The 22,163-nt window shown below is 40.8% G+C and overlaps 1 protein-coding gene across 1 annotated transcript in view; it reads right to left on the reverse strand.

The window, feature by feature from the left end:
* The window catches only part of SLC5A12 (solute carrier family 5 member 12), a 31,462-nt gene that overhangs the window by 1,592 nt on the left and 7,707 nt on the right, over positions 1–22,163 (reverse strand). The window contains exons 3-14 of the mRNA XM_039537504.1: positions 21,455–21,506; positions 19,643–19,710; positions 17,108–17,262; positions 15,401–15,541; positions 12,567–12,696; positions 12,046–12,134; positions 9,491–9,603; positions 6,996–7,063; positions 6,320–6,406; positions 4,635–4,810; positions 3,403–3,506; positions 1,527–1,654 (exon numbers count right to left, since the gene is read on the reverse strand). Of these exons, the coding sequence (XP_039393438.1) occupies positions 1,527–1,654; positions 3,403–3,506; positions 4,635–4,810; positions 6,320–6,406; positions 6,996–7,063; positions 9,491–9,603; positions 12,046–12,134; positions 12,567–12,696; positions 15,401–15,541; positions 17,108–17,262; positions 19,643–19,710; positions 21,455–21,506 (1,311 nt within the window). The remainder of the gene's footprint in view (positions 1–1,526; positions 1,655–3,402; positions 3,507–4,634; positions 4,811–6,319; positions 6,407–6,995; positions 7,064–9,490; positions 9,604–12,045; positions 12,135–12,566; positions 12,697–15,400; positions 15,542–17,107; positions 17,263–19,642; positions 19,711–21,454; positions 21,507–22,163) is intronic.

Consider the following 22,163-nt stretch of genomic DNA (forward strand, 5'->3'; position numbering starts at 1 on the left):
CAATATGGACCCTTTCAAACACATATATGACAGAATCCAATAGACCATGTGGCTTTTACAGTCACTTTTCAGAACAGAGACAAAAGCAAGGAATTGACTTTACATCTTTTCCGCCATTGTGTCCTTCGGCTTGTTAATATTTAGCCCCAGTCCCAGACACTTTTAAAAGGTGTAATAATAAGTATCTAAAGCCTGAACCTGACCCCACTGAACTCAGTGGCAAAACTGATGTTAACTTCAATGAGAGAAGAATTGTGTCCTTAGAATGATGCTCTCTCAACTTCCACATAAGACTGACACAAATGAGCAGATCATAGAAACTAGGTGATCAGGTTTTCTTGTGCTATAAGAGGACAGATCATTTCTTTTGTGCTTACCCTAATTGTCATGTTTCTGCTGTAATTCTTGATATGTTTGCAAAAATGTAATATGAGCAAAAAAATTATATATCATCTCAAAGGGAGTCCATGGTGCCTAATTCTCATTTCCTACCCAGCTCCTGAACCCCAATTCAGTTCTGATTGCATCCGCAGAATTCAAAACCACATAAGTACTCTTGCAGCTTCCCAGCACATGTTCTTCACAAACCTACAGTACTTTCATTTCCGAAATACATGCACATTCCACTGGGCAAAAGGAATAAGAATAAAATTTTCAGAAGTGCTCATTTTCAAAAGGCAATGTGTTTTAGGCAATTAAGATTAGATTTTCAAAGGAATTTAGGCACCTAAAGATACAGAGAGGCACCTAGTGGGATTTTCAAAATGTGCCTAATTTCGATTGAAATCAATGGGAGTTAGGTATCTAATATTTCTAAAAATCTGGCTCCAGATACACAGGTGCTTTTGAAAATCCCACTAGAGACCTGTATGCACATTTAGGCACCTAAATGCCTTTCAAAATCTGGCCTTAAGTGCCTATGTTTCAATGAAAATCAATGGGACTTGAGCTCCTACATGTCTGAGTCGCATTTGAAAATTGAATTTAAGCTCTTAAATCACTTAAATACTTTGAAAATATTACCCTAATTCTAATCTTTAGATATGTTTTTAAGACAACATAGGAAAATTGGTACCTGTCCATTTCTTCTGTATTTTTGTTTCTTTAAAATATTAAATAATGCCTTGCTTGACCTCCCTTCTTGGCCTCTTGGCCAAGATTAAATATAATAATGATATAATATCTGATATGCTCCCTGTTGATGTGTAAGGGGATTATACCATGCATTACAAGGAGCATTGATGTCACATAACAAACAGGGCTTCTTCCGCTAGATTCTGTGATCCTTCTGTACCTGGTAAATAGTGACATATTGTAACATGATTGGGGGCTAAATAATGAGCAGAATAAGGCTGATTTTTTTTCAATTCTGGTCTGATTTCCACTTAACTGTATGCAGCCTTTTCTGCTGTATGTAGCAGGAATTTTGAATCTGAAGTCTAAAATTTGATCTGTTTATCAAATACTTTGCACAGCAGGCACAGCCTAATACTGTAGTGTGCTGTTCTGTTATGAAATAGACTCACAGGAATTGTTGTGCTGTCATGCTGCACGCCACACCAGCATAATGTTTTGTATTTTTTAGACCAAAAACAAAACAAGTTGCAGACAGGACGTATTAACACTGGTTTCACAGCTTTTCCTTGATCAGGGCCTGGAAAGAATACAAATATCTGTTAATGGTATGCTCCATGGACATCTAAGCAGAGAAAGGAGACACAAGACAACAGATGAAGCTAAGACAGGTAAGTTATTCCATGGTCCGCGTGGGGGCTCAAGTGTCATCTTTGCCCAGATGCAGGGCCGGCTCCAGACCCAAGCACGCGCTTGGGGCGGCATTTTGCCGGCAGGGCGGCAGGCGGCTCCGGCGGACCTTCCGCAGTCATGCCTGCGGGAGGTCCACTGGAGCCGTGGGACCAGCGCACCCTCCACAGGCATGTCTGCAAGAGGTCCCCCGGAGCTGCGGGACCGGCAACTGGCAGCGTGCCCCCTGTGGCGTGCCGCCGTGCTTGGGGCGGCCAAATTCCTAGAGCCGCCCCTGCCCAGATGAATCTCAGCTATCATGGTCTCAAGCAATTAATCCATCTGGCTGAGCTAAATATCCACTTAGGGATTTTGTATTGATCTCATCTAAGGCTGCATTGGGGAGAGGGTGTCAGATGAGCATCTCTGTTTATTAATTATGTAAATATCGAGGAAACGGTTAAATGTATATGCCTGTTTGCTTCATTTTGACTTTTTCTTTGTTTCATTTTAAAATTAAAACTAATTTGATCTCTCTAACAAAAACAGGAAGATAACGAGCTGAATGCTCAGCTGGGCCATGTTCATGTCAGAGCAGCTGAGAGGGTAAGGTAAGGTGCAGTTAAACCACTTTTCTGTCCCCTGATCTTAGGTCCACTGGAGGCTGAGCTGCTCTGAAGTGTCACTTAGAGCAGGCTACGTACTGCTTTAAATTCCTCCAGCTGCAGAGGTCTCATAGTTACAACAGTTTTAGACTCCCTTTAGGGCAGTAAGTCTGTCTGCTATGGCTGTTTTTCAACCCTCCAGATCAATTCATAGTTAACGTACCCAGAATTTCCTTGGGAAACATCAATGAATGGGAATCTACAAACCAGTAGGACCAGAGGTGGGCAAATTACGGCCCGCTGTCTGGATCCGGCCCATCAGGGCTTTGGATCCAGCCCATTGGATTGCCAGCCCCACGCCGCTCCCAGAAGTGGCCAGCACCACATTCCTGCGGCCCCTGGGGGAGGCGGGGCAGAGGGCTCCGTGCGCTGCCCTTGTCTGCAGACACTGTCCCCCGCAGCTCCCATTAGCCGGGTATGTGAAACCGAGGCCAATAGGAGCTTCGGTGGAGGTACCCAAAGGCGAGGGCAGCGCACAGAGCCCTCTGACCTGTCTTCCCCAGGGGCCGCAGGGACATGGTGACGGCCGTTTCCGGGAGCGGCGCAGGGCCAGCAGGGAGCCAACCCTAGCCCCAGTGTGCACCGCTACCACCCTGGAACTGCTCAAGGTAAGCAGCGCAGGGCCAGAGCCTGCACCCCGAACACCTCCTGCACCCCGCACCTCAACCCTCTGCCCTGAGCCCCCTGCAACACCCCTCCTGCATCCCTGCCCTGAGCCCCTTCCCGCACACCACACCCGCTCCCACACACTGCACTTCCCCCTGCCCCAGCTCTACATTCATGGCCCTGCATGCAATTTCCCCACCCAGATGTGGTCCTTGGGCCAAAAAGTTTTCCCACACCGAGTTAGATTCTAGTGGCCCAGTTTTATCTCCACTGCTTTCCAGTAAGTGCCTGGGGTTTCAAGTTTGCACCCTTGTACGTATCTGCAGAATTCTAAAACAATTGATTCTAGTCAAATCTTAATGCAAAAAACCTTTAATTAGTAACCAACCTGTTAAAAAGCTTATCAGAAGGCCTGCAATAATGCACCCTAAACAGCCCACAGCGCTGTAGTAAAGGTAGGACAAGGAATACCAGGTATCTGCCAGTTGAGGCCTGTGGCAGCACAAGAAGAGAGGAAGAATAAGTTTGCAATAATTGCCAGTGACTTATAAATGTTTTTCTATGAAGGATAAAACTATATTGTCTCAGATGAAGAATCATTGCAAAATAACAGAAGTAATAGACAGCCCTATACATAGATAACTGCATACACACAACATCACGAATAGAACACGTGTCCAGTTGGTTGCATTAGTGAAGTATGCATAGACCTGCATTGGGTCCAGATAGTACTAGCATTTTAAAAAATCGTTTGCTTCTGGCTAATGGTCACTGCTAGAATTGTGTGTGTCACAAAAATTGGTATGGTCAAGTGGCTTTATGCTTGTCACTCTCTCCTTTCCAAGTAATTATAAATGCAGATAATTTAAGGCCCAGGCCTTTTGTTGGGTGCAGTTAATTAATGCTAGATCCACAGTGTCAGACCTTTTAGTCGTTTAACCAGCCCTTTATAGTTTATTTATAACTTCCCTTCACACCTCTTCTATATGACATATATACCCTAACATGTTTCTGGAATCATGCTAAGATGGAATTGACTTGTGCCTGCTCAGTTAGTCTCTTAGTAATACCTGGTTTGGCCATTTATTAACACTAGTCATTGAGCTGTGTGTATCTTGAAAGTGTTCCTCTTTAAAACTTCCACTGAAGTCTATGGATAGCTTTCCCATTGACATCCCTGGGCATTCAAGAGGACCCTAAGCAAGGTACAACATGGTAACTCAAGTGATACTAAAAAACTTTTCACAAGGTGTGCCACATCATAGATCATCTTATGGACACCCTCCCCGACACCTACAAATTCATAATCCAGGAACATCCCTGCAGCAATCTGATTATAAAACGGGGTTGCCTGCAGCAGCAGGGGACTTGACTCCATGACCCAGGAGGTCCCTACCTGTCCCATGTTCCTAATTGTTTACATAGAAAGATAATATTAGGGATGTATTTAGTGTATTTTCAGCTGTTTTTCTTGTTATGGAGCACCTGGAGGAGAACTTGCATCATGTGACCTGTTTGGAGATCATCAGCATGCCCTCAGACCCCTGAAGCCCAGACCTGATGCCATGCAGTAAGTACCTCACATTGTGACAAAACCACACAAAAATCAATGGAGAATACCTGATTGGAGGAAGAGTAGGAGCCAACGTAGTTATCTCTGTGTTATTAGCTAGAGTGCAGTTGGCTGTTGATAAGTGCAGAGGGTGGGCCTTTGAAGGTTGTGCTGGGTAAACAAAAGCTCCAATAGCAACCCAAAATGCTAAGGTGATCCCAGTCAATAGGCCTCCTACGGCACCCTTAATTAAAGCAAGATATATTATTAGAGAGAACTGAAATACGTCACTGCACACATGAAATCAGGTGATAATGGCTTGGTCCTGCACTCGAAAACTCCCATTCGCATCAAGGGTGCAGAATCAGGCCTTATTTGGTAGAGTGGGTCAAAAATAGAGCTGGGGCATTGTTAGTAAAAAAAAAAAAAATCTCCTACTTTTTAATTGAAACTTGAAATGTTGTCATAAGTTTGAAGTCTGAAAAATGCTGACCTTCTCTATTATCAGCTGTGACAATGAAACAGATGGGAAGAATTCAAATGAAAAGCCTCTTTTCCTGCATGCTGCACACTGAATGGATAAAAGTAGCTTTTAAACCCACTATTGAAAATTTACTCGGAAATGACCATGTTTCCTCCCTGTAAAAACTAATATTCCCATGTGAAGCTCCTTCATAGTGATTACACTTTTAAAGTGAACATTTTACCATGGCATAAATACCTTCCTGCAGCATACTGTCTATTCTTCACTGCCTGTACTGAATAGACGTTAGCTGAATTATAAATATAGCTAGAGGGAATTATACTATTTTTGCCCATTTACTGCTCTATTTTGTTGGGCAATTTAATTCAAATAGAGGGTGGTTGCTATTAGACAGTCAACATTTGCCACAAAGTGATATCTGAGCTACCAGTGTTATCTCCTATTCTAAATGTAGGGAACTATTCTCAGTGAGTGGTTATTGGCAAATGAGGAGTTTGTAATGGTGGCTGATGTAGCAGGGCTTTATTCAGCCAAAATCTAAGTTAAGTAGATTTGACTGTAGAGACTATAGTTACACTTTCTTCATGCTGGATCAGAGTTATATGGCTCTTTCATACATGCACAGTCATCCCACATCTATGACTATGGCAACTCAGTTCTATAAATGATGTACCATTGACTGAGCTGACTATTCTGTAATGGTAGAATCCACCCAGCATAGATGGATCACACAAGGCCACTGGAGTCCTCATGCCAACCTATTCTCAGGAGGGTGATGTGGGGTAAGCCGAGGAGGAGCCACTGGGTTCACATGTACCCAAATCCGAAGTGGCATTAGAACCCCCACATAGGAAGTGCTATAAGTCAGCAGTTGTTATTACAGCCTGTGAACCAAGAGTAGCTACACAAGGGCTACTTCACAGCCTGAAGCCCCATGGCCTTCATAGTGTAGGGGCGAGGAGGGGTCTGAATTTTGTCAATAGTTTTCTGAACAAGATCCAAAATGGAGGAGCGTTGATAAATGGGGGGTAGGTTTGGACTAATCTCTAGTAAGAGGCCTCTAAGCAGGGCACAGAATCGGTGGGGCTGGGGCTGTCATTTTGTTCTGTGTTTGTACAGTATCTAGCACAATGGTGTCCTGGTCCTTGACTAGAGCTCCTAGGTGCTACAGTAATAATAATTATTATAGTAATAATAATAAAAGGAGGATCATATAAATGAAGGACCAGCAAGTTTAAACTCACTGAGACAATGATGGGCTCCTCTTACCTTCCAGTTAGCACAAGGAAACACAATTCCCAATGTAAATAATCCTAGCATGGGCCCCCCACACATGCCGTGAATGCTGAGTGAAGCCTGTTGAAACAATGCACAGGAGAAATTTTTCAGGGCTAATCAATGTCACTTGATATATCCATAGTCTCATTCTTATAACGCCTTTTTATGTTCTCATTCCAAGGCATGCAGAGCTCTGATTTCTGCTTTGGAACATTTTAATGGCAAATGCATCTAATTATAATGTCAGTATATTGTTAAAGAAGAAAGACTGTGATTGGTATTTTACCTTTCCAATGATAAAGTTTTTGCAATGATTGCCCTTGTTATTTTTGTTACTGGTCACAGAAGTTAATTTCACACTAACGTGGCAGTAGCAATACATATATTAAGCTGAAACTGCATGTCAGAAAGGACTCAAACTTGCTCCCATTAATTTTGGTTGGGCAGGATTGCGCCCAACAAGCAGATTTCTTCACTAAATGGATTTATAAAGTGCTCATCCTGCCAGGAGTGCATAATATTATTATAATTTATAGTCCGTTTGTTAGTTGTACAACACAATTTATCTTTCACAGAAAATATGATTTAATGGAAAAGAGAACAAACAGGGTACAAGATCAATTTTCTTTAGTTGTAGAGCTCAGTGAGTCTCTGGATATTTAAATACCTGGACAACTCCTCCCAGAAGTGATGCTGCCACAGCCATGGAAGTACATAGCACACCAAATACTATACCTGAAAGAGATTAAGGATTAGTATTAGCAGCAGTTACTAGTGCATCAGTGATCAGTGGTATGGACTTCCTCAAATTGCTCTGCAGCTCCAAGATTTTTTTTTTAATTGGGTTTATTGTTCTTTCTGATCAGCTGAAAGATCAGGCAGAATGAAGGAATTTGCATTGTGGGCTTTGATGTTTAAAGGGGACCATATTTTATTGAAGTATTCAACATCAGATCCTGATATCTCTTTAACAAAGCAGTATTAAATAGTTAGCATTAATTTGGAAATCCCGACTCTATGTGAAAAGGAAGGAAGTTAGCGAAACAATAGTCTTCTCCAATATTTTCTGTTTGTTCAATTTTTGCATCTGACAGGCCTTTCTGTATAATTGGTTTCAGTTCATCCTGACCACTGTCCTATCTCATGCACTAGCATAGCAATGCTCTCAAGCACTGCTCTGTGTGGCACTCACATGAATGTTCTTCTCAGGTTCTTCAAGAAGTTGTTTAAAGTAACGGCAGCAGCAAAGCTGAAACTGAGGAGGTCACAGGCAGACAAATGGACAGAGATGAAAGGTCTGAATGTGTTTGTGGTGTTACCCTATATGTGAACTTAATGAAAATCTGTAGGAGAGCAGCAATATCCATATAAATATTCTAAAGATATTTTTAAAATTAAACACATTATTTAAAGGATGCACTGTCAGAAACTTGATTTTATATATATATAAATATCAAGCTGACAGTGACCCTCTAAGAGAGATAAGATGGACGAGGTAATATCTTTTCTTGGACCAAATTCTGTTGTTGAAAGAGACAAGCTTTCAAGCTACACAGAGCTCAAAAGCTGACCTAAAGAAGAGCTCTGTGTAAGCTTGAAAGCTTGGCTCTTTCACCAACAGAAAATAAAATAAAAGATATTATGTCATCCACCTTATGTCTCTAATATCCTGGGACCAACACAGCTACAATAACACCGCATAGTGACCCTCTAAGACGGGCTAGAAATGATTTATAGCTGCCATTCTGTGGGTATCACAAATGAGTTTTCCTTGAGCTTCCCCAGTGCTTTCAACATTAAAACTTTATTAAACTTTTTTAAAGGAGTTTGACACAGTTGCTTGTTCATATACATAAATGCAGGCTTTCATCCTACACATAATTAAGCACATATATAACTTTACTCATATAGCATGATGACAATTCACATTAAGAGAACAACCCCCTCTGGCCTCAATCCTGTAAACAGTTACATGAATGCTAAAATTCAAGCACATGAGTAGTGCCATAAGCATCAATATTGAATACTCCACGAGAGTATTCACTTTTGTTCTCATAATGTGAATTTTTCATCATGCTACATGAAGCAAAACACTGAAAACCTCTGACACGGCAACAAGCAGTATCTTAGAATCAGAGAATCATAGGACTGGAAGGGACCTCGAGAGGCCATGTAGTCCAGTCCCCTGCACTCATGGAAGGACTAAGTATTATCTAGATCAGTGCTTCTCAAACCCGGTCCACCACTTGTTCAGGGAAAGCCCCTGGCAGTCCAGGCCGCTTTGTTTATCTGCCACATCCGCAGGTTCAGCCAATCACGGCTCCCACTGGCTGCAGATCACTGCTCCAGGCCAATGGGGACTGCGGGAAGGGCGGCCAGCACATCCCTCAGCCCGCGCCGCTTCCCGCAGCCCCCATTGGTCTGGTGCGGCGAACCGTGGCCAGTGGGAGCCGCAATCGTCCAAACCTGCTGACGTGGCAGGTAAACCGCCAGGGGCTTTCCCTGGACAAGTGGTGGCCTGACTTTGAGAAGCACTGATCTAGACCATTCTTGACAGGTGTTTGTCTAACCTGCTCTTAAAAATCCCCAATGACAGAGATTCCACAGCCTCCTTAGGCAATTTATTCCAGTGCTTAACCACTCTGACAGTTAGGAAGTTTTTTCTAATGTCCAACCCAAACCTCCTTTGCTTCAATTTAAGCCCATTGTTTCTTCTCCTATCCTCAGAAGTTAAGAAGAACAATTCTTCTCCCTCCTCCTTGTAACAAACTTTTATGTACTTGAAAACTCTTATCATGTCCCCTCTGTCTTCTCTTCTCCAGACTCTAGAAGCACTGTGAGCAGATAGGTTAGCAAGGAATTCAGCATTATTAGGTTATTCAAAACTGCATTTTACTTCAGAAAGAAAATAAGGATGCTGCAGAAGTCATATACACCTATTTATTAAGTCACAGTCTTGGTTACTCCATATTTACTAATACCTTATTATAAGTTAATGATATCAAGACCTCATTGCATAAATACCGTGAGCATTCAAAAACTGCTATTTTGTGTTGATGTGTAGAGAGACAAAGGGGTCTTGTCTAGAGAAGAGGGGTTAAGAAAATATTTTTGGCATTATGATAAATACGCCTAAGTAGAAGATCCATCTACTGTACCTACATAAGCCTTTGCTGACCCAGGTGCTCATTTTTTCAGAGAGATTTGGAAAACGGTACTTGACAAAATCCTCAAATGTTACTGTTGCTAGAGCATTTATGCTTGCAGCCACAGTGCTGTAAAAACAAACATTTTACAATAATGTAAAATTATGATCATATTAACAGAAATAACACCCCCAAATAACATTATGCTGATATAAAATGTGCTTGCCAAAATATTAACAGCTGAATTATATTGTTTATGATCTATCTTGAACATTTCTTGAAAAGACTGGCTGATTGGCAATTATTTCTTTGTTTTATATATTAATAGTCATTAAGCTGTCATTCTGTGGGTATCGCTTGATATAATTGATTAAATGACTACAGAGTTTAAGCTCCACAACTGGGACTTAATGAGACTAGCAAAATCATGAGCACAAGCTCCTAGTCTCAGACTGGACCAATGAGGGATGATTTCATTGTAACCATTCCCATTCCTGCTGCAATCATGAGGGGACTTTCACTTATGCCACTTTCAGTGCTCGCTCATAACAAGATAGAAGCACCTACTTAATACACACAGCGTCAAATCCTCCACTTGCCCAAACTGCACAGACCTTTTCCATGTTCTCAAAAAAGTCAAAGAACAACATTGCTATGTTAGCATTCAAAGGGCATGAAATAAATAGTGCTGATACCATATTTTTCTGCAAAACATCATAACAAATTAAGTATCAGAAGGGTAATGAATTAAGTCCAATTTGGCAAAATTCTCCAAATAATATTTCATTTCACACTATCTAATACATCCATCTATTCTCAGACCATATTGCCCGCAACTATATTGCTCCCCCTTTCACATACTCTGTGCCAAATAAGAACAGTAATTACTCAGGTCATAATTTTGACAGCCTTGCTCATGCTGAGTAGGACTTTACTTAGCCAGTAATCCAGGGGAAATTGTTGTTATAGGTATAGCAGCAACAATATGTTAGGTTCTTTATTCTTTCATCAGTTATATCCAGGCAAATCCATTGGTGTTAGCCTGCACAAAATAGTTACTAAAATAATAATACAAATTAAATCATATTCAGTTACATCTCCCTCCACAAATACATCATTCATTTCATTGTTGTATTGTATAGCACCAGTAATGTGCAAGGTGGTTGGTTTCACACTCAGTTAGACCCATGCTACCCTACTGAGGTCAATTTTCACAAACTAATGACTAAAATAACTTAAATACATGGTGGACATAGAAAATGTGTTTTGAGAGTTACTTTTAGCAATGGATTTTTTTTCTTCAAGCTGTGGAAGAATTTGAGCTTGTAATGGGCAAGGACCACATTGAGTTATACTTAGGGTGACCAGACGTCCTGATAAAATTAGGACTGTCCCGATATTTGGGTGGTTGTCCCGCATCCCGACCGATCTTTGTTCGGGACGCAATTTGTCCCGATATTTCACTCCACTGGCAGCACTGTTTTTTATTTTTTTGCTCCGCCAGCAGCTCTCACCTTTTTCTTTTTGCTCCGCTGGCGGACGCCCCCGCTCCACATATGTCCTGATATTTTCTTCATCTCATCTGGTCACCCTAGTTATACTGATGTAAATCCACTGACTTCAGTGGAGTTGCTCGGGATTCACACTGAAACTGATCAGAATCTGTCCCAATGAGGTTACTTGGGTGTAACTTATGCCTACAAGTAGGATAATTCACATCCCTTTCTTAAGGCATTACAATTAACTGAGTATACTTACTGTGCATCTGAAATATCAATTCTATTGGCTCAACTATTCCGAGATATGGAATGGAATTGGTTTCATATGAATCAAGACAGTTGTGATCCTGACATGACTGTGCAGGGAACAGAAGCATGAACGTGGTAATTCTGAGATGGCGGCCTTTATAAGCTTGAGTTTGTGGCAACTCTGCCTGCTGCCAGTCTGGACTTTAATCTTCCCTCTCTTTCTAACTTTCCTTTGAACACTGATGTTGTAGTTGCTACTGCCTAAAAGCCAATTATTATTATCCACTACCCAGCACAGCCTGAGGGAGAATAATTTCTCCAGACAGATTTTTTCTACTTTGACCATGTATTTACATTATTTCCATCATTGTTTTATGTTGAGCCAGGCTCACTGTTGTGGCCTCCATTCGGTTGCCTAATTGTACAGTTGTACCAGTCAAGTCAAATAAAAGGGATTTAAATCTTCACGGCTGCATTAGCTCAGCAGGCTGGGCTTCATTTAAAGAGGAAATTGATATTTGGCCCATCTTTCCACTCCCTTGTTTGTGTTGTTAATGTGGTTCTTGAACGCATTTGAAGGGGATAGGAAAATGTAACTGCCAAAGCATACTCAGGCTCTAGCAGGAGTCTAATATAGAAAGACAAACCACTGCAGCATTTCTTAGCTGGGACAAGGGAAAGAGACATTCTGCTGCATTTTCATGTTTAGCATTTTCATCAGGGTTTGGTTCTTTGATGGACTGTTGGTTTTGCCAACGTTTGCATAGTCAAGGCAGGATATGCAATGGCACATACTAGACAAAACACAATTTCAGACACAGACCTGAGGGTTCCACTGAATGCGCATGCAACAAAGAGTCCAGGGAGGCCTGGCATTGTTGAAAATATGTCCATAACAAAATAAGGCATCAGCTAGGAGAAAATAAACACACGGAACAAGAGAGGATGTTAACTGGGACATTTTCTGGACTATGCAGATGTAGTAGTTACTTCCGACCACATTGCAATACAAAAAAGAGTTGTTGAACAGAAATCATCATTCAGACACCTCAGTTCTAACTGATAAACCACACACACCAAAAAAAGAGAGAAACCTTTATGCTATACTTAACCAATACAAAAGTAAGGTAATATTTGACTATGGCATAAATTAAAAACCTAAAATTGATACGTGGCACAGGAAAAATTAACAGCATTGTCATATTGTAAAGCCCGATTCAACAAGGCACCTGCCTAGATGTAGGCATATGAACAGTCCCATTGACTTTGCACGTGCTTAAGTGCCTTTTTGAATCAGGGTCTAATGGATATCTTTCCATTTACACCATTAATCTGATTCTATACCTGATCAGGTGCTGAAATGAAACCAGCAGTCCAAGGATCGCAGTTCTTAAAATGGACGTACATCACCAAGCCTGAAAAGACTGCACACACTAGGATTACCCAGAGTCCCACTAAATTAAGGTACAGTGCACTGAAAATAAAGAGAGAGAGAGAGACCTGTTTATGTCTAATTCAACACAAATATGGCAAGGTCATTACTGGCTACCCAAGTTCTTCTCCTACATTTTGAGAAACTCCACTGAAAATAAATGATACCATCTCTTCATTTCTTGGCTTGTGTGAATGTTGACATTTTGGGGAAGCACCAATATTTTGAAAAAGTGAGGTATTCACTATATATAGGACAAATGTAAAGGAGTGAATTGTTTCTGGTGCAGTGTCAAGAAGCAGATTTACAATGACCCACAATTCTGATAATGTCATAAGCTAGAATCTCTCTAGGGCAATTCTTACATATAAGCCTTTAAAAACGGATTTAATTTCTCAAAAGTTGTTGCAGTTCTGTGTTGAAGTCAGCCGGGATATTATTTTGTACTGAATTTGGCCCATTTATAATTTCACCACATAAATTAAATTAATCTGCATTCCCCTTCAGTGATTATTTGAGGTACACATGGATGACAGCATTCCACTCTTGGGGTTTTCTGTCTATAGTTTTAAAATGTTGTATTTCTGTGAGGTCTTACATAATCTATATTACATTTTGACATTGCCCTTCACTGACTTCCTAGCCATGGCCAAATTCAATTCAAAATTACACTCCTGAATTTCAAAACTCTCTATGGACCCTGTTACAAAAGGCATCTTTGACTTCTTAGCCATATATCCTTCCCTCCTCCGGTCTCGGTCCCCCAAGACTCTTCACAATCAGTGGTCACAGTTTCTGTTGCCCAGCCCCATGCCTCTGAACTCTCTCTTCACCTCCCACTGAGACACAGTTACATTTTTTTCCTTTTAATCATATCTTAAAACTTTATTTTCTTCCCAGCCCTTGAAGGAGCATTTTGAGATCATGTGTATTAAGGACACATAAAATGTATATGGAAGTGACAGTAAATAACGACATGGTATTGTGTACAGCCCTGGATCCCCACCCTGTGCTGTAATAGGTTTTCTGCCCCCAGGGTGGATTTGCATTGAATAGCACTATGTTACTGTAAAGGAAAAATCCCTCTCCCACCCTTTTCTAAGACAGATGGGGTTTTAGGTCTCTACAAAAATATGCTGTCTTGATTGTATTACCATGTGTGTCATAGGTAGGGATGGGTGAACTAATTTTGGACAAAATAAGAACCAATTTGAATCTATGGCTGTTGCCGAAACAAAACCTAAATCTTTTTATGGCCTGAGAGAGGTTCGAATAAGTTTCCTTTCTCTCCCTGTTTTATTATGAATGGTAGTTGGTCTGAAAGCCCCTCTGATGAGCTCTGCTGTTGCTACATCTAAATCTAGAATGTAAGAGACCCTGTTGCTGCTGCTTCATTTAATTTTCCCTGAAGCAAATTGTCCAGAGAGGACTATGGAACGTCCTCCAAATGGAATTCTTGTCATGGAAGGAGAATCTGCAGCCTGCTGCCAAACAAACTTCTCTCCTTCCACTGCTGGAGAAAAATCCATAAAGCAGATCTTTGAAGAGAGGCATTTTGGTTTAATCAGGGAAGGATTGTCACATGTAGATCTGTGGGAGTAATTTGCAAGAAATAATTTATGTAATGAATTTAGGCTCTTTCTGATTGTGGAACTTCTAGAAGTAGATTGTGGTTTTTTTAAATCTCTTTGTTGTTCAGAATTATTTGAAGAATAATATCTGTTCAAAGTCCTTATTATCTAGGTTGGGTTGATAAATATTTGACATTTCAGAGATCTGAGCTGTGTTGATCAGTTGTGACAGGTCAAGTGAGGTCACGTGATATTTGTTCTTTTCCGTACTGAATAAGTGTGTAGGCACTTCTTGTGCAAATACCTGTTCATATGAATTTAACATTTAGCTTGAATGAATGATCATGGGTGTGATTTTGAAATTCACTTCCTGCAAATTTTTGTCAGGAAAACTCAGAAAGTGAACATCAAAATGGGTATGATCAAAGTTAATTCATTTACAAAGTCAAACATTTGAGCAAAACCTTTTTTGCATTATTTAACCAGCTCTAGGAACTTGGGAGTAAAGCAATTTCATTAAGATATTTGAATCTTTTGATATGTTGTATGTCTTGTTATGTACATACTAGTTGTTTTTAATGACAGTTTATTGAGATATTTATACATTAAAAAGATTTTCCATTTTTTTCAAGAATACTGTAGATACCAATTGCCACGTACTTCTGTATCAGATATGGAGTGGTCACAGAGCTTCCTTTTGAGCAAGATACACACCGACCAGATGTGTTCATCATTACATCCCTTAATGCTCTGCCAGGTATGGCTGAGGTTTGTTTAAATAAAGCATTTTACACATACTGCCACCTAATGGCTGAACTTGTAATACAGTTTAGCATTTCATTACACCAATGTGAACTTCTTAATACGATATACAAACCCCACTTTTGAAGATTCACTTTGGTGCAGGTTTTCAAACTATTACTACAAAGTTTAAATAGTTTCTTACTCCATGAATAGTCCCAAAGAGCATCAGGACTACTCAGTACACCTCTATGTGAATAAAGGTTTCAGAATCTCGCCCTTAGATGTTTAAATCTCTTTTAAGTTGCCCATACCAGGCTCCCTGTGTATATTTGAAAAAACATTAGTATAGTCCCATAGAAGAAGATTTAGAAATAAAGTACAGTCTGATTATGAGAATAGTTTATGTTCATTCTTGACACTAGACAACTTACAGTTTAGCTTGCTTTTCTGATTTGCAGGAAATGCATCTCTGTATTGTGGACTGATTAACTCCATAAATTCCTAACCACGTAAAGGTTCCCCCAACTGCAATTGTCCAAAAGGTATGTCGCCTTAAAGGATCTACATCAAAGCTACAAGACAGAGAGGAAAGTAATTCAGCTCCACTTGATTAAACCCAACATTCAGGCACAATCGAGATATGCCTGAACCAAAGGTCTAGTTTCCAAACCCCTGAGCTTTGAGGAATACCAAAAGATCTGAATCTGTAGATAGGACACTTCTCTAAATTAGATATGTATTGAGTAGCTAATGCTCAGCCCAAATTCATCATTAAACAGCAAAACTTGTGCATTTACACTGCTAAAAAGAATATCTAATCATTGTGTTATACCTCATCTATACTGAGACTTATCTCAGTGTGAGAAAGTTAGCCTTATATTTATTGGCCTTGCACCAGTCACTAATGATAACAACCACACAAATAAGTGGCAGTGCCCTCCCTCCCCCCAGAGGTCCATCTCGTTTGGTATCCTGTTCCCAGCAGGGGACAATGCCACATACTATACTTCAGACATAGAAGCCCTGTACTCCACCTAATTACTATGGTCATACTATCACCATATATTAGCCCAGGAAGATAAATGTCTTCCAGAGTTAAACTAGTAATTAGCTTATGCCTTAAAGTTCATCGCCCTTATAATTTTATCTTAATAAATATAACTAAAGCTAATCTTATTTTTATTTGTACAACTTCCTTCCCTTTCATTTTGAATCCAATAACTGCTGTTGATAAAATGCTACTTAGTTTTTTTATAAAAGCACCATTGTAGCTGCTGCTAGTTTCTACCAGTGTCCTGCTGTGATAAGTAACTCTTCAGTTGCTGACATAAACAGCTGCTATTGGGAGGCAAATTTGCCACAACAGGCACCAGTATTGTGGCAGCAGTATTAGCTACAGTGGCAAGTGTATTTAAAATAATGTGGTATTTTTAAAGATGGGGAATGTTAGGATGTGTGAAAAGGAGGTGGGGAATATCCTAGAAAAAGGTCCCTGGGGAGATAAACATAAGAGTTTGAAATTCTGGCCCTTCTGAAGTCACTGGCAAAACTCCCATTGATTTCAGTGTGGCCAGGATTTTACTCAAACACATTAGGAAAGAAAGGAATGAGAGTTCTTTATGGAATTGATAGAACATCCCAAGAGCTGGATGACTTGAATAAAGCTTAAATACTTTACTGCAGTGGTTCTCAACCAGGGACATGCATACCCCCTGGGGATATGCAGTGGTCTTCCAGGGGATACATCAACTCATCTAGATCAGTGTTTCTCAACTTGGGGGTCATGACTCCAAAGGGGGTCACTGGATGGGTTTAGGGAGGTCACAAGTGCAAGGCCAGCAAGCAGGGCAATTGCCCAGGGCCCTGCAAAGCTATTAGATGGCAGTGCTCAGGTTTCAGATGCTTGAAGGGGGGGTACAGTAGGTTGAGAACCACTGACTTAAAGCATGCTACCTCCTGAAGCTTAGTCAATCTGCAATACTTTTATTGAGGAATAAGAACTACTCATCATCACAGAAATTAACTCTTAATATTATTATTATTAATATTTAAATGTAGCTTAATGCCAGTAGGGTTTTTTATCCAAAATGTGGAAAAAACATAATGAGAGTTACAGGCACAGTTTATGTTGTGCTTACTCAAATACCGCTAGGCGCGATCCATTGCTGGCATTCTCCCAGATGTTGTTAGGTCCTCCATTCTGAATAGTTCCTTGAATCAGAACCGTTAAGAAACCAGCCACCATGACAACCAGTTGAAATGCATCTGTCCAGACAACAGCTTTTAATCCTCCCTAAAACAATGAGAAGCTGTATATTTGCATTCTTCTTGTAATTATTTGCATCACAGTAGAAGTTAGAGTCCCCAAGTCAGCTCAGGGCTTTCTGTTAGGTGCTGTACATGCAGGGACAGATGTCCAATTAGGCACAGTAAGAATGTGCCTTGGGGCACCAGTTTTCTAGGGGTGCCTTACCTCTTTAAAACTGTGTGTAACATGAAGGTCAGCTGTAGGCGGGGAGAGGGGCTGAAGAAGCTATGCCTAGGGGCACGTAAAGTGTAAATCCACCCCTCTGTAAGTGCACATAGTCAGAAACAGTTCCTGCCCTAAAGGGTTTACATTCTACTTCTTGGACAAAAGCTGTATTATTTTAGGGTGATCAGACAACAAGTGTGAAAAATTGGGACAAGGGGTAGGGTGTAATAGGAGCCTATATAAGAAAAAGACCCAAAAATCGGGACTTTCCCTATAAAATCGGGACATCTGGTCACCCTATATTATTTTACAGATTGGGAACTGAAGTACAGAGAGATTAAGTGATTTGTTCAAGATCACACACAGAAGTGTGTGGCAGAGCCAGGAATTGAACCCTTGAATCCCAGGCCACTGCCTTATCGACAGGACTATCTTTCCTCCCCTGTTTTGTGTTAAGATAGTAGAAAACTCCATGATGTGGAAACTGAAACTAAACTGGCCAATTTCCTTTGTTTTTTATAATCATTTCATATTCTAGTTATCATGCACTAGCACAATATTGTTTTTGTTTTTTTCATTTTCAGCAGTGGATAGGAATATTTAATTTTCAAAAATTGTATTATTGAAAAAAAATAATGGAAACATTTCTATTAAATTTTGTAAATCCCTACACCAAAAAGTCCACATTTTAGGCCTCAGGTTATGGGCAATGTCCTTTTTAATTATTTTCAGTTTGGAAAGAAAATGATTAATCTTTTTAATTAGAGTGTATCCCTGATTAGTGTACAAATTGCATCCCTAATTAAAGAGATTGACTATCAGCTATGTAAAGTGGCTGCCAGTCAGGGGCGGCTCTAGAGCCCAGCGGGGCAAGCACCCGCCTGGGGCGGCCCTTTCCCAGGGGGGCGGCAGGCTGGGCCGGTGGACCTGCCGCAGTCATGCCTGTGGGAGGTCCACCGGAGCCCCGGGACGACCGGACCTGCCGCAGGCATGACTGCGGACGGTTCGCTGGTCCCGCGGCTCGGCTGGACCTCCCGCAGGCATGACTGCGGCAGCTCAACCGGAGCCGCCGGACCAGCGAACAGTCCGCAGCTGCGGGAGGTCCAGCTGAGCCGCGCGACCAGCGGACCCTCTGCAGTCATGCCCGCGGCAGGTCCGCTGCTCCCGCGGCTCGGGGGCGCCTCCCGGGCATGATTGCTTGGGGCGGCCAAATTTGTAGAGCCGCCCCTGCTGCCAGTTCACGGCAGTAGCCATTTTAGGCTCTGCCTCTTGCCACCAACCCTCACTCCATCACTAGTTCTTCCACCCACTGCCTCCCACTGAAAGTTATATCCCTCCTCCAGCCCCGGAGTCCTTCTGGCTTTGGCTTCATGCCTAACTGTCAAATGTTATCCTGGTCATCCTGGTCCCAGACATCCCACCCACTGACACTCCCCCAATGACAGGTTCCCTTTCCTTACAGGCTATCAGTATCCAGGCTCAGATAGGGGCTAACATTTTCCAAAGTGCCCAAGTGGCTTGGGGGCTTAAGTTCCATTTTCAAAAATACATTAGGAATCAATGGAACTCAAGCTTCTAAGTCACTTAAGTGTTATCCTTGGTATCCACAGTATACTGGTGATCACTGTCTACTGCACAATGAATCCTCAAAGAGTAAGTCTATCTGCTCACATGCAAATCATCATGGATGTTCTCATGATATTTTCACTCAAAATCAAAGTTCTTTATAAAGCCTGGGATCAGTAGGGTGAGTTCATCCCAGGTTCTATCCCTACGCTTTTGCTGGAATTATTCCCAGGATGAATTTGTCCCCTACCATTTATAAATTATAGACTGAGAAACATAGTCAGGGAGATTGTTATCATCTTCCCAGAAGCTTTAGTATGACATGAAAGTTTATCACTTCCTTCTCTGAACTAAAAAGTCTTGGCTTTGGCCTGAAGCTATCTGATTTAAACCTTGAGACTTTCAGAGTGCGGGATGAAGATATAAAGCTGTTTGCTTATTCCCATAAAAAGTACAAAAATAGATGTAATATTTAAAAGGATTGTTAGCTTGCCAAATGTTTCTATGTTTACTAATGCAAACTTCAGTCATTCTAGCTATAATTAGAAACCCTGTTTCTATTACTTTTCATCTGAGTAGCGTTAGCCTTTAACATCATCTGTATTTAAACCTTTCTGCTGTGTTAGTTACATACCAGAGTGCAGTAGAAAGTGCAGACAATCCCCGTTGCAAATACAGAGCCCCAAAGATTGAATCCAGTCACTGTATAACCAAAGAAAATCAAATTGGTAGTAAAACAACAAGTACAGTTCATCAGAATAACTCAGATCCTTTTGCTCCAGCAGGATAGGAGTACTTAGTAACTTTAATTTTTGGTTCCTATTAGGAGCTTCTCTACAAGATAAGGGCTTCTTGACTCTGATGCGTATTGTTTTGATTCATTGCTTTCATTTTGCTGCTTTCTTGCAAATTGTGATTAATTGCATTTCATTTGTGTGAGAGTAATCATTAAGTTGAATACTATTGTAAGGCCAAATCAAAACTACTTCCATGAGACATATGGAAGATCTCACAGTTGATAGAATTAAATATGTAGTTGTTCTAGAGCACTGATTTCTTAGTTTTCTTTTTGTCCAGATTCCCTGAGTAATAACATTTGCCTTTATGAAAATTTTTTTCCTTTGCAATTAATAATATCAACTAAAGTACCAAGTGCTTTAGAGATTCCCCAATGATTCAAAGAGGGAGAACATAATTCTGCTATCAGATATGCATGCAGAACTCCCTTTCATGTAACTGGAACTGAAGTAATTCAAGTCAATTTAACATCAAAACTGTAGGGCCTATAGTGAACTTAGGTAGGGTGAAACTCCTTGTTCATAGTGAAGTAGAATAAAAATGCCAAATTGTTTCATTGCTCAGTGCACAAATTGTAATTCTGTGTACAACAAAGTCTCATCTATAGGGGCAACCCAGGTCCCACTCATGCAGCTGAAGCATTCTTCCTAGGAACAGAATTAATTGGTTCCACCTTGCAGGGTATGAATTTGAGGGTAACTCATACCCACATAAAACAGAGCCCAGTTCCACTGGGAAATGGGTTGGATGGGACTGGGACAGGCCAGTATGGAGTCAGATGATGCACCACTGCATGGGTCCTCTGGCATCCCCCAACTCCTATCCTCTCTTTATGGACACATTGGGCTGAAGTAGCCTCTGATGGCACCACTCCATGGCCTCTGTGAAAGGATTCCTTTCTTTCCTTGGAGATAGTCAATACACAACACACACTTAACAAGCTGAGCGATGGGTCCCTGATTTACAATGGTTTTAGCACAAAAAGTGAAGAACATTGTATTCAGTTGTCGCTACAGAGGAAACAGGGATTGGAGTTACACTGGCATTTGAAAGAGATATGTTACAAAAAACATTATAGGATCTTTACCATTGTTCAGGACCTCAGTTTTAAATCTTCCCTGAAACCTGCCATGATCAGCAGCATAGAGCCACTTAGAGCTATGCAAGGGCATTGGAGAATTGCCACCTGCTGTATCAAAGAAACCACAATCTTACTCTTCAACCTTCCTGCTGGCACTTAGACAATTGAAATACTTCTAAATAGAGAAATCTCAGTTTTATCCCCTAGAGATTAAGGATGACAGCAGTGTGCGGGTTGAAGGGGAAGAAAGAATCAAAGTACACAGCACAGTGTTGGATCATCACCTTGTACTGAGCACTTTGCCAAGATATTGAGAAACTGTTCAGCACTCATCTCCTCAAGTTACTTTTTAGTATAAACTAAAATAGAGCAGGTAAATGGCAGACTCCTGCTGGCGTACTGACACAAGGGAGGTGGGCGGGGGAGGTAGCAAATGTAGAGCTACTAAAATGAAGGCACAGAACCTTTTACAAAGCATTTGGTTTTTAATCTGTCTGCTTCAGTTATCCTGCTTGTGCTGTGACAGGGTTGATTGGTGTAGCCATGTGCTTTGGGCTGGAAACTCACCTTGGTTAAGAGCCAATGCTGGAGCATAAACCACTACTCCAGTATAAAGAATCTGAAGGAGAAAAAAGGTCATGAACGGTATACTTGAAAAAACAGCTGATTGGTGTCTGATTAGACAGGAGCTCAAAGCTAACCATCAGATCCAAAGGCCCCCAAACTATGGGGAAATTTGGATGAGGTTCTGAACTTTAAGGCTTTCTGGCCCTAATCTCTACAAAATCAAACTTCATTTCCTTTTTTAACTCTGTACTTATGGATACATCAACCATATCTATCTAGTTGTTTTTAATACACCTATCAGTTTGGTATTTAGGTGCCATAAAATATTAAGCAGATAGATAAAGTCATGCCTGGGTATGTGAAACCATATTAACACAGTGACACAGAAATAGCCTGGCCTACTCATGTTTAACCTGGGTGACTGTTAATATCTGACGGATTCTACAGAATCCTTTCCATAACTGGCTAACTGTTTGCTAACTGAACAATTCTAAGCACAAATAATGACACTGTGGAGGGAAGGAAAAGAAAAGAGAAGTAAAATATTGAACTCCATTACTAAAGTTTCTAATATTAAATTAGTAGAATTTGTTTGGAAACATTTATACCTTCCACACATCTTTTCCTATATGTTCAGTTAAAATAATTTGTTGCTATTAATAGTTTTAAATCCTTTGATGTGATTGGAATAACTCAGACTTGGTGGGAT

This window comes from Mauremys reevesii, linkage group 4 (assembly GCF_016161935.1).
Source record: "Mauremys reevesii isolate NIE-2019 linkage group 4, ASM1616193v1, whole genome shotgun sequence".
NCBI lineage: Eukaryota > Metazoa > Chordata > Testudines > Geoemydidae > Mauremys > Mauremys reevesii.